Below are 12,530 nucleotides of genomic sequence, written 5' to 3'. Positions count from 1 at the left end.
ATGAGAGAGAAAGCTGATGCTGTGATTATTAGACCAAAAACTGGCAGCCACAGGGCCTGTCATTCTGGGCTGTGTGAGGGGCAGTTGAACTGAGATGCTGCTTAAAGCCGGGACCCTCCAACAGCTGCTGGGCCAATGAAACATGCCAATGGCTTGTCTCTGAGCAGGGCTCTGGGTGAAACAACACAAAGTCTCCCATAAAAATGCAAAGTCCCAAGCCTGTATCACCTGTGGTTTAGAGCTTGAACTGACACAACCTACAGGGTGATTATCATGAAAATTGGTCCTGAGTTGCTGATAACCCTGGGTGCCTGGCCAGGGCCAAAGCAAATCAGCTCAGATGATCCTTCCACCGCCGAAGCCACACAGAATTCCCATAGAAAAACCAAGTCCTTGTGCAGATGAGCTCACAATTAAAGTATTAAAAAATATTAACCAGGGCTTCCCTGGTGGCGCAGTGGTTGAGAGTCCGCCTGCCTGCCGACACAGGGGACATGGGTTCGTGCCCCGGTCCAGGAAGATCCCACATGCTGTGGAGCGGCTGGGCCCGTGAGCCATGGCCGCTGAACCTGCACATCTGGAGCCTGTGCTCCGCAACGGGAGAGGCCACAACAGTGAGAGGCCCGCGTACCACAAAAAAAAAAAAAAAAAAATTAACCAGACCAGGTTGGAGTCCAGTAATCTGTTTTAATAAGTTTAATGACTTCTCTAGGATGTCATTACCTATGCTTTTCTATTTCAAGCATAGGTAATGACATCCTAGAGATGTCATCCTACCTGCTGCATTACCTATGCTTTTCTATTTCAAGATCATTTTCTTTTCACTTGTTGATCCATTTATTCAACATTCACTCGTCAAAGATATTTTGTGATGAATATTTGCTAGGCGCTCTGCCAGGCACATCCATGACTTCTTTTGTCCCTCACCGTAACGTCCAAGGGATATGTCCCCACTCCCAAGTTACAGATAGGAAAACTGAGGGGGAGGCAGGTCACTGGTGGGCAGAGGACCCACAGTGATTAGTGGCAGAGCTGGAACACCAGCCCAGTCCCCCTCGTTCCTGGGATATGAGTTCTCCATCAACCCTGGAGTGTCTTGTCCCTCAACTGAGTGACAAAGACAGGCATATGGATGACTGAGGAAAGAAGTCACCAAAGTCACGGTTCTCACAGAGGCAGTGTTGTCCTCCCAGCGTCCGCCCCTGAGGCCCCAGTGGGTCCACTACCCAGAACACACCTGAGCCACCTGCCAATGACAATAACTTCAGCCACCCTTGGCTCCGGGGCCTCAGGAGGGGTGGCAGGAGCTGCCCAAGGCAGCACTGAACCAGGCATGGGAGGCAGACCAAAACACCTGTAGCATCCCCTGCCTCCACGGGAGGAGTCGTGCCGGGTCCGGCTGTGCCCACATTTGGTAGGCGCCCCCACTTGTCGTCTGGCCTGCGCAGGTGCTTTGCAAGGTCCTTTTGGAACTCACTTCCTGCCCGGAAAGACAGCTTGTCTTCCTTCTGAAAATGCAGGCACATCTGTGTGCAGGGCTGTTGCACCCGCTGAGCTCACAGCCTGGAACACTCTCCTCTCAGAGTGTGTGGCCCTCCCACCCTTCCTTCCGCCTCAGAGTGGGCCTCGCCACCCAGCCCACCTGAAACTTTGCCCTTTGATCATTCATCACACCCTTCGCCTGCTTTATTTTCTTCTTTGAGCGTGCATACTGATATTTTTCTGCATGTTTATTTATTCTATGGCTTGATTTCAAGAAGAGAATGTCAGCTTCATGAGGGCAGACTGTTTTGTTCACTGCTAGATCCCTAGGACCTAGAATGAGTGACTGGACAAATGGTCTATTTTATCATTGTAAATTCAGCCAGAATCCGGTCCTCAACTTCTCTGTCTTCACACTAAGTAGATTAGACTCAAACAGTGGCTTTCAAACTAAAAAGAAAAAGAATAAAATCATTGGAGATCAGGAGAGGCACAGACAAAAAAAATCATTGGAACACTTCCTTTAAGAGAAATTTTATAAAGAGTGGACAATAGCAGGGTTGTACTCTTTGAAGCTGGGGTAAGGGTCCAGGACTTCAATGTGTGTCCTTTCCCTGCTCCCCTGTTCCAGCCTTCCTAACCCCACCTTGGCCCCCCATGGAACCCTGGGGTTCCTCAGAACACAGTTTGGAAACCACTGGCCTAAGTGAGGTCCACTTCCAACAAGTCACTTCCTCTTCCAAAGTCTAAATACAGTCAACCATAAAGTGGAGGAGTTGGACTCGCTGACCTTCCTTCTATGACATTCTAGTATTACTCATCATATCAGGTAAACCCCAAAGTAAAAACTGCAAAGACACATTCAGTGTCACACTTGCCAATGGCCAGCAATTGTCAGGAGTCTATCAGGCAGTTCTTGTTGGACCAGAAGTTTATGGGAGCCACGGAACCCGTAAGATGTTAGATTGCTCAACCAATCTAGATGATGGGATGAGACACAGCATCTGAAACAATTAAGACAGTATACTGTCAAGTGCTAGAGTAGGTGGACAGATTCTATAGGTAAACTCGAGATCATGGAAAGAGATCCAGTGGGGTAAAATGGGAGGATATGTCGGGAAGAGGTGTTATCTCTGGAGAGAAAAACAGAAGGTCATTCTAGGTAGGGGACACAGCGGGTGCCATGAGGCACTGCCCAGAACCCCTAGCAAGACCGGAGCACTCACATGCCAGCCGCCAGGAAGGCAGTCTGCTGATGGTTCAGAGCTGAGCCCCCTCCCAGCCAACACACTGGACTTGACCTGGTGGTTATGGAGTCAAGGTCTGGGTCCCAAGCAGGGACAGAGTTTTTCCATCATCATCATATATCCAATTACAGCTATTGTGACAACGACTGCTAATTGTCCCCAGTATCTATTCTCCCCTTCTTCCTTAGCAGTTGAACCTCCAATTTGTAGCTGGACACATGGCCTCCCACAAGAAAGTCTACATTTCCCAGCCTCCCTTGCAGTCAGGTGTGGTCATGTAACTAAGTTCTTATCCATAGGATGTGAGGTGACGTGATGTGTGTCACCTTCAGGGTCTGCCCTTAGAGGGAAGAAGTGTGCCCCCCCTTTTCCTTCCCCAACTAGCTGGAATGCAGGCATGGTGGGGAGCCCTCTTGGGCTGTGACCAACATGATGGAAGGAACCTGGGTCCTAATTCTGTGGAGCCACCACACCAGGCTTGGAGGGCTGGAGTGCAAAGGCCACATGAGCGAGCAATGCTCTCAGGTCTTGCTGAGTCACTGCTATCCCAACCAGTGCAACTGCAGTATCAATCCGAGTTTGCAAAGCTTGTTCCCAGGGACCACTGCCGACCCCACTGCTGATCCCAGAGCCAGCTGTCGGGAGGGCTCAGCAGGCATTATTCCCTCCCACTGCTCAGTAGCTGAGCTGAGGCTCAGGGTGGCCTGTCCAAGGCCACTCACTGCTGAATGGATTCCTGGGGCAAGAGGAAAGGGAAGGTGGACAGAGTTTGGATGTTGGGGTCAGACCAACTTTGGTTTGAAGACCACCTCCCTGCTTACTAAACCCTACTCTGAAAGACCATGTGAAAATAATGTGTGTGGCAAGCTAGGCTCACAATCTGACTGTAGACACTTTTGCTCTCAGAATGCAGACAGCCTGCTTCCTAGACAAGTGCTCTTTCCCAGGGGGATCCTGGTCTCTGAGTCAAGTGCTCTCCGAGAGCGAGCTGTGGGAGCACCAAGGACTTAGTGCCTGACGGGAATGACAAGAGACTCTCAGAGGAGGTGACATCTGCGGTGGGCCTTGGAGGATGGGGAGATGCAACACAGGGAGAGAAGAAAGGGGATGGCATCCCAGGGAGAGGGAACAGCGTGAGCAAAGGCACAGAGATATGACACACCCTGAGACTATCCTGGACGTGAAGAGCTCTCAATCCCAGCCCTCATCATCAGGCCCACCCTTTTAATACTTTATTTAGCAGTTTGGGAGTTTGGTGGGTTGGCTTTTTTGAGCAGGCAGCGTAAGAGGTATTGGAAAACAATTAATTTTAGAGGCCAAAACAAAGTCACCTGATGAGCTCAGCTAAAAGTCAGCTCAGTCCCCTGTCCTACCCACACCCAGCAGGGGAACAGCCACTGAGGCTGGTACTTCCCAGCACCATTCTGTGCCATGAGACCAACCAGCCTCACTCCCCGGGGCTTCTCCTCAGGCTCACAGTCCTTATCTGCAGAGATACATGTTGCAAAATGTTCCTGCAAGGAAACAAAGCCTACATGCAACTTCTATGCAGATTTAAAATTATTTCAAAATAATATAAAAAAAACAAAACAAAGCAGGGTTGTGAGTATACAGATGAAACCCAGTTGGTAAGTGTTGATAAGAGTTGAAGTTAGATGATGGGTTCTTGAGGATTCATTATATTATTCTCTCCAAGATGTTTGAAATTTTTCCGTTTTCAAAAGTTATTTAAGGACATCCCTGGTGGTCCAGTGGTTAGAACTCTGCACTTCCACTGCAGGGGGCGTGGATTCAATCCCTGGTTGGGGAACTAATACCTCGCAGGCCACGTGGTGTGGCCAAAAAAAAAAAAAAGTTATTTAAAAGTTTTTTAAATGTACATGAATGTTCATAATGACATTATTTATAATAGCCCAAAGTAAAAACAACCCAAATGTACATTCCCTGATGAATGGATTTTAAAAACGCATTATATCCACACAAGGTAATATTATTCGACAATAAAAAGGAGTGAAGTACTGACCCATGCTACAACGGATGAGTTTAGAAAATATTATGCTAGGTGAAAGAAGCCAGACACAAAAGGACAAATATTGTATGATTCCATGTATATTAACTGTCCAGAATAGGCAAATCTACAGAGACACAAAGTAGATTAATGGCTGTCAGGCGCTTGAATGGCGGTATTGAAAGTTAACAGCTAAGGGGTATGGGGTTTCTTCGGGGGGATAATTAAAATGTTGTATAACTGATTGTGATGTTGGATGCACAACTTTGTGAATATACTAAAAGCCATAGAAAAAGAAAAACAGCCAGTAGAAGCTCTGAGCCATGGGTCTCCACAGGCTTCTCAGAAAAGCAGACTGGATGTGGACTTGGGCTAAGGGCAAGGGATGGACCAGCCCCTGAACCAAGGTCCATCTTCCTCATCTGTGACCCAGCCAGAGGAATTCACAGAATCTAGTCCAGTCTAAAGCCACTGTAGGAAAACTGTTTCTCTCTATCCTGGAAAAATACATATCCCACTAATAATCAGATACGGAATTTTCATTAGTCCAGGACTATGGTGGGCATTTTAAAGATTTCCATAAGCAATGCCTGACCCGTTTCCACTGCCAGGTCATACAGTCCTGGCGTCTCAGGAAGGTAGCACATCTTAGTTTTGCAAAGTGCGCTGGGGCTTAACTGTGGCTGCACACTGGGATCACCTGGGAGTTGAATAAACACTGGTGCCGGGTTCCATCCCCAGAGATCCTGATTTAATTAGTTTGGGGGAGAAGCTTGGGCAGTGGACGTTTTAAAAGCTCCCAGGTGATTCAAACGTGCAAGATTGAGAACCATTGACTAAGTGAAGAATTCTTCAATGACTAGAAGAAAATATCAAAATTGTAGCATAGAGTATGGTAAAGTTTCTATCATGAAATTTCTCTTTTAGATTTATGTTCACCCTGGGTCTCAATACAAAAAATACTTCTCACTGTAGGTTTCAGTCTGGGAGACTGGAGACCTCAGGTTGACAGGTCCTGTCAGTCACCAAGCTAAATGAAGGGGATTCACCAGTAGCAATCAGGTGTTTCCCAGTCTCTCCATGGGCCTCTCGGAGGGCAGGTGCTCCCCTGCTTCCAAAATAGCCCTTTCCCACTTTGGACAACCCTTGCCGAGTCAAAAGCTGCCTTTCTGAAACTTTCGCGTCAACCCCTGACACCAGGGGACCTGCAGTCTTCACCACTCCCTGGAGGCATCACATTTCCCCACCACGTGACTTTGTCCTGTCGTTATGCAGCGTCCTGGCTAGAAGCTGAGGCTCCTGTTCAAACTGTCTCTACCCGTCAAATTTATACTCACCTTTCAAGCACTAGCTCAGATGTCACTTCCATGAGGCCTTCCACGATGGGAGCTGTCTGCTCCCTCGGCCTGCACTCCTCTGCCTTTTAATTTTCTAACATTCAGTTGGAACTCTTTGTATTGTAACGACTTGGTTACTACCTTGGGGTTTGAGTAGACTGTAAGCTCCTTGAGGGCATGGGTGGAGTTTCATCTTGTATTATATCTCTGTATCCTCTGCAGCACCCAGTATATGCTCAAAAAACACTCGTTGAATGAATGAATGAATGAATAATTGGCTTGCCGTGAAGTTTTTATAGGGGGGAAGGTGCCAAGTAGTAGCTTAAGTAGGGATGGGGTTTTAAGTCCACTGAATGCCCATTCTCTGGTAAGACAAAATTATCTTTCAAAGTTATGCAAATGCAGTTTTGAGGCAAGTTCCTAGCCCCAAATTGGAAATCATGAATCTCTGCGCTGGTTGTCAGGGAGACCATCTCTCCTCAGCTGAATAAATGAGTGAACAAACATTCATTCTCTAATGCATCTTTAATGAAAACCAGGCACTGGGTTAAGTGTTTTATAAACATTTTCACATGCCCCCAAATTGGCCCTATCACAGAACTAGGCACATATGGCCAGAAGATGGACCCACTGCTGCCTAAGCTTCCACAGAACAAAACACAATCTCAGGACAGAAAAGCCCAGACTGGGAACAAGAGGAGGGGGCATGGCCTGGAGGAGAGTGGCCTGCGGGCCACATGTTGAAGATTTTTTTTTTAATTTATTAATTTAATTAATTTATTTTTGTCTGCATTGGGTCTTCATTGCTGCGCTCGGGCTTTCTCTAGTTGCGGCGAGCAGGGGCTACTCTTCGTTGCGGTGTGCAGGCTTCTCATTGCGGTGGCTTCTTTTGTTGTGGAGCGTGGGCTTTAAGCATGCAGGCTTCAGTAGCTGTGGCACGAGGGCTCAGTAGTTGTGGCGCACGGGCTTATTTGCTCTGCAGCACGTGGGATCTTCCCGTACCAGGGCTCGAACCCATGTACCCGGCATTAGCAGGCGGATTCTTAACCACGGCACCACCAGGGAAGCTCAAGAATTTGTTTTTAAAGAGACAAACCTCTAGTTATATGCAGATAGTATGATTGTTTACACATAAAGTATGAGATAATCTACCAAGAAACTTTTAGAACTATTAAGAATGTTCATGAGGTTGCTCAAAACAATATCATTTAGCAAAAACCATCAACATTCCTTTATGTCAGCAATAGTCAATTACATTAGAAAATGCCATAGAAAAAGACATCCCGGGACTTCCCTGGTGGCGCCATGCAGGGGACAAGGGTTCGATCCCTGGTCTGGGAAGATCCCACATGCCGTGGAGCAACTAAGGCCGTGCGCCACAACTACTGAGCCCACGTGCCACAACTACTGAAGCCTGCACGCCTAGAGCCCATGCTCCACAACGAGAGGAGCCACTGCAATGAAGAGAAGCCCCTGCTCGCCGCTACTAGAGAAAGCGCGCGTGCAGCAACGAAGACCCAACGCAGCCAAAAAAAAAAAAAGAAAAAAGAAATCTCATTCCCCATAGCAACAAAAACTAATAAATCTAAGAAAAGACACACAAGATCTTTATTGAAGGGCAAAAAAAAAAAAAAAAAAAAAGTCCAGAAGAAATAGAGAGATAGATAGACTATATTATAAATGGGAAGATAAAATTTAATCAAAATTCTAATAGAGCTTTTCACATGGGGGAAAAAGAGGGTTAAGAATGATAGTCAATATTTGAAGAAGAAACTGAAAAAGGAGGAGATGACTGCCATATATGATGTACCCCTTATTATAAGCCTATAGTGATCAAAACAGTGTGATTTGGTGCAGAAATAGACAAATTCACCAAAAGAAGAGAAGAGAGACTCCAGAGAAGACTCTTGGGATTCTAGGAACTTGAATAAGCCAGAGGCAACATTTCAAACAAGTGTGGAAAGGGCTGCCTATAAATAGTGTGGGGTAATTCGTTATCACAATTAAAAACTTCTATTTCTACCTCAAACTAGCCACAAAATAAATTTCAGATGGATGAACTTAAATATGAAAGAGCAAAACTTTAAAATTTTTGAAAGAAAATATAGAAGAAGTCATTGTAACAAAGAAAGATTTTAAAAAACACAAATTGTAAGTGGAAAAGATTTATTGATACACCTGACTGCATCAAAATTGAAATTTTATGAATAACAACAGACATGGTCAAATAAAAAGGCAAGTCATGGAATGGGATAAGATAGCTACAATGTCCATAACTGACAAATGACTCATGTACAGACTATATAAAGAACATCTACAAGTTGAAGAGAAAAGGATAATGGTAGAAAAAACAGGAAAAGGTCATGAGCAGGTAAGTTACAGAAGAGGAAACACAAGTGGTCGGTAAATACATAGAGATGCTTAACATCACTAGTTATCAGGAGGTACAGATTAAATAACAAAATAAAATGAGATATAATTTCACATTGATCAGATTGACTTAAAACTCTGTGGTCTTGGGAGTTCCCCAGTGGCCTAGTGGTTAGGATTCTGGGCTTTCACTGCCATGGCCTGGGCTCAATCCCTTGCTGGGGTACTGAGATCCTGTAAGCTGTGCAGCACGGCCAAAAAAAACAAAAACAAAAAAACTCTGCAGTCTGATAGTACCAAGGTTGATGACATTGTGGGGAAATTAGAACTCATATATGCTGCTAGTGGTTAAATTGGTACAACCACTTTGGAGAGTAATTTAGCCAAGTCTGGTTAATTTCATGTGACGTGTACCCTAGGGAAACATTCCATGTGGGCCTGGGAGACACAAACAAGGATGCCCTTTGCAGTGTTGTTTATAACAACAAAAACTTGGCCGTGTCCATCAACAGAATGACTAAATGAACCGTGATACAGTCTTGATGAAATAAACACTGAAAGAGGTAAAAGAGGTAAAGAGGATTGAAGGAAGTCAGGAGACCAAGTCCTGGTTCTTGTTCTGCTTCTAACTGATGACAGGATGTTATACAAGTCACGTGTCCCTCTTCATTGAATGCTCTCCCCAGATATTCTTGTGGCTCACTCCCTCCCCTCCTTCAGGTCTGTGTGCAAATTCCACCTGCTCAGAGAAGCTTCCCTGACCCTGGTATCCATACAACTAGCGTCCACGCCCCCTGACACTGCTTTGTCAAGAAGCAGAGTGGCTTAAAGGCCGGGCTAGGTTCAAACACCAGCTTTACCAAGTACTGTTTGTATCACATTAGGCAAGTTATTTAAGCTTTCTGTGACTCAGTTTCCTCCTCTGTAAATGGAGATAATAATAGTTTTCACCTCAGAGGGTTGTTGTGAGGACTGAATGAATTAATACACCAAAGAGTTAGAACAGTGCCTGATACAGAGAAAGTGCTGGTTAGTAGTAAATTGCATGGCAGTTAAAAGGAATGAAGTACACTGGAGTGACGTGGATCAATCTATAAACATGCTGCTGAGTGAAAAGAGCAAGTCCCACACACATGTCACCCTTCCCTCCCAATTGCACGCATGTGGCCCAGCACATGGACCAGCCCTTGGTTACATGGCCATCAGGTGTCCTTCTCATGGGTCTGAGCTCCTCTCTCCTGCTGTCCACATCGGTCACAGCCTGGCCAAGTCAGTTTTGGGCAGTATTTATTGAATCGATTGACTTGAATTAATTCTGAAAGTCCTCGAATGCCTGAGGATTAAGACGATGTGTATTTTAAGAAGTTGAACTAAAGACATGAGGAGGGTGGCAGCGATGGAGCAGGTGAGCAACACAGGTATCTGGAAAGAGAGAGACTCCCAGAGGCAGGTGTCTCCAAGGGTAGGGTTCTGTGACTCCAGGACCAGGGAGTGGGGTCCATGGTGTGACTGAAACATTAACTGCTGCATTCACAGATGTCTTGGCGAAAAAAAAAAAAAAAGAACTAGAAGGATCCAAGCAGAGCCCTTCCACTGCTACAAGAGGGAAAGTGGGATTGGGGACAAGGGGGAGGTGAGTAGAGGCTTTTTTAAAAAACTCTAGATACTTCTGCATTGTTTGAGAATTCTGTACAGTAAGAAAGAATTTGTTACTTGTGAATTATTAGAAAAAAAAATATCTTGCACAAAAGAGGTACTCAGGGAATGCGCATTACAATTATTCTTTAAAACAGAGACAAAGACTTCCCACCCAGCGCAGATCCCAGGCAGGAAGGGGCCCTGCTCACACCCTTCTTCACACACTGCAGCTGGCCCTTCAGCAAGTCTCATTGGCTCTACCTTCAAAGTGTATCCTAAATCCAACCGCCTCTCACCACCCTCACTGCCCAGGCACCTGCCCTGCCCATCCCTCGTCTCAACCTACAACCTTCCCCTATTGCTATCCTTGTTTCTCCCTTGTCCCCTCCATCTCACTACTCCCGGCGGGCCGGGGTTCCTTAAAAACCCAAACCAGGCAGTTGACATGTACCAAGTGCTTGCCTTGTGCCAGGCACTGTGATAAGCAGTTCACTCACTTGCTCCATTAACCCTTTAACAACCCCGGGAATGAGATACTAGTAGAATCTCAGCTGGAGAGATGCAGAAGCTGAGGCATCCAGTAATTTGTGCCAGGTCCACATCATGAAGGGCCAGCACTGAGATCCAATCCCTGTGGATCACGTGCTCTTAGCTGCCTCCCCACTTTGCCTCCCTCCCAGCAGCCTGTGCTCCCCACTCTCCCAGAGTGAAATCAGAGCTCATACTCCGGCTACGAGGCCCCACATGACCTAGCCCCTGCCTGCCCCTCCAGCCTTATCCACCACCTCCCTCCTCGTCATCCACCACTCCCCAACCCCACAGGCTCTCCAGCTGGTCCTCCACCTACAACAGTCTTTCCTTACTGATCTTCTAATGGCTTGTTCTCTCGTTTCACTCAGGTCTCTGCTTGAATGTCACCTCCTCCCAAATGGCCTCCCTGACACCCTTTCTAAAATAGTCCTCACTTTATTCTCTGACCCTTTTCTGCTGTAATTTTATTCATAGATCTTATCACTTCCTGATATGACATCATGAGACTACTTTTTGGTTGCTTATTATGTGTCTCCTCTCTCTAGAATTTCTGTTCCATGAGGGCAGGGACTTTGTCCCCAGTGCCTGGAACAGAGGCTAGCACAGAATGGTAGTGCAGCCAATGAATAAATGCTCACCCCCTCCCCAAGCCAAGGCAGCCCAGGGCTGCTCTGGGACCAGGTCTGGGCCTGCTGTGTGGGGCTGCTTGGAATGTGCCCACTCCCCTTACACGGGATGGTGCTTCTGCCTCTGGGTGTGTGGTCCCATCCTTCCCTCTGGGCCCCCTGGACTAGTGGGGCAGGAGGCAAAGTGAGATCTCCCATATTCCTTCCCAGTTTCCCTCCTCCGCTGGCCCCTCTGGCCATCCCTCCAGCCCCAGGGCTTGCACCTCTAGCCACCTGGAAGCTGGTCTGACGAATCCATCCCCACCAAGATGATGAACATGCCAGTTTGTCCTTTGCAAGGATATTTGCATTTTAAACGAGGCCATGCAGGAGCAGCTCTTCACCCTAATGTATGACTGTGTCATGGAATAACTTCCAAGCCCAGGATGTTTGAGAGAGATACCGCTTTTCCCTCTCCCAGACCTTGGGGGAAAGGGCATGGCAGGTAAGGGTGTTGAGGGAGAGGGAGAAACTGTTCCAAGCTCACCCAGTGGGTCAGAGACTGGGACCCAGCAGACCCCAACCTCAAATGCTGTCCCACTCGACCCACCTTTCCTGCCACTCAGAAGGCCTGACTTTGCTCCCCAAAGCACCCCCAAGCCATCCTCAGGCTCTGCTTTGTGGAATCCCTCCAGAGGCTCCCCAGGGAACCTAGAACAAAGACCTTACCCATTTCAATCCCACAGACGGCCAAGGCTGCAATCACCGCACCTGCCGACGTCCCAGCAAAGCGATGGGCCGTTTCCAGCAGCCGGGGAGCCAGGTCCCGAAAGGCGTCCACCACCCCGGCCTGGTAGAAGGAGAGGAATCCACTGCCCGAGAAGGAGATGGAATGAGGGGTATCTGGGTCCCCCTTGAACACCTGTTCTTCCATCTCCCCAGCCTGGGGCCTCCCGGGGTGCTGGCCTGCCCAAGCGCGGGCCGCCCTCCTGTCGGAACTCGCTGCCAAGCCTCCCTGCCAGCCCGGAGCCTGGAATGTGGCCGTCTCTCCCCAGGCGGTTGGGACACCCATGGGTGGCTCAGGCAGCAGCTGCCTGGGCCTGTTGAGCTCCGTCAGTAGTCATCCCCAAAGCCTGGTAAAGGGCCCAGGCCCAGGACGAGGTGCAGGAAGCGCTGATGGGTGAGCAGCGCCCTGGCCCTGCATGTGCGCTGCTCAGCCTTCAGCCCTGAAGGGTTTACTCATCTGGTTGCAAAACCTCCAACGATGGTTATGGGATGGCGCCTTCCTCCCCAGCACACTGCAGTAAAGGAA

General features: G+C 47.7%; 1 protein-coding gene across 1 annotated transcript in view; it reads right to left on the bottom strand.

The window, feature by feature from the left end:
* PNPLA1 (patatin like domain 1, omega-hydroxyceramide transacylase) overlaps positions 1-12,290 on the bottom strand; it is a gene marked incomplete at both ends in the record, with an annotated part of 42,509 nt that extends 30,219 nt beyond the window's left edge. The window contains one exon of the mRNA XM_082847493.1: positions 11,948-12,290. Coding sequence (XP_082703619.1) covers positions 11,948-12,290 — 343 coding nt within the window. The remainder of the gene's footprint in view (positions 1-11,947) is intronic.
* Between the last annotated feature and the right edge of the window lie 240 nt (positions 12,291-12,530).

The sequence above is a fragment of the Leucopleurus acutus genome (genome assembly GCF_964270905.1).
Source record: "Leucopleurus acutus genome assembly, chromosome: 10".
NCBI classification, from domain to species: Eukaryota; Metazoa; Chordata; class Mammalia; order Artiodactyla; family Delphinidae; genus Leucopleurus; species Leucopleurus acutus.
This window is presented reverse-complemented; position numbering and strand designations above follow the sequence as displayed.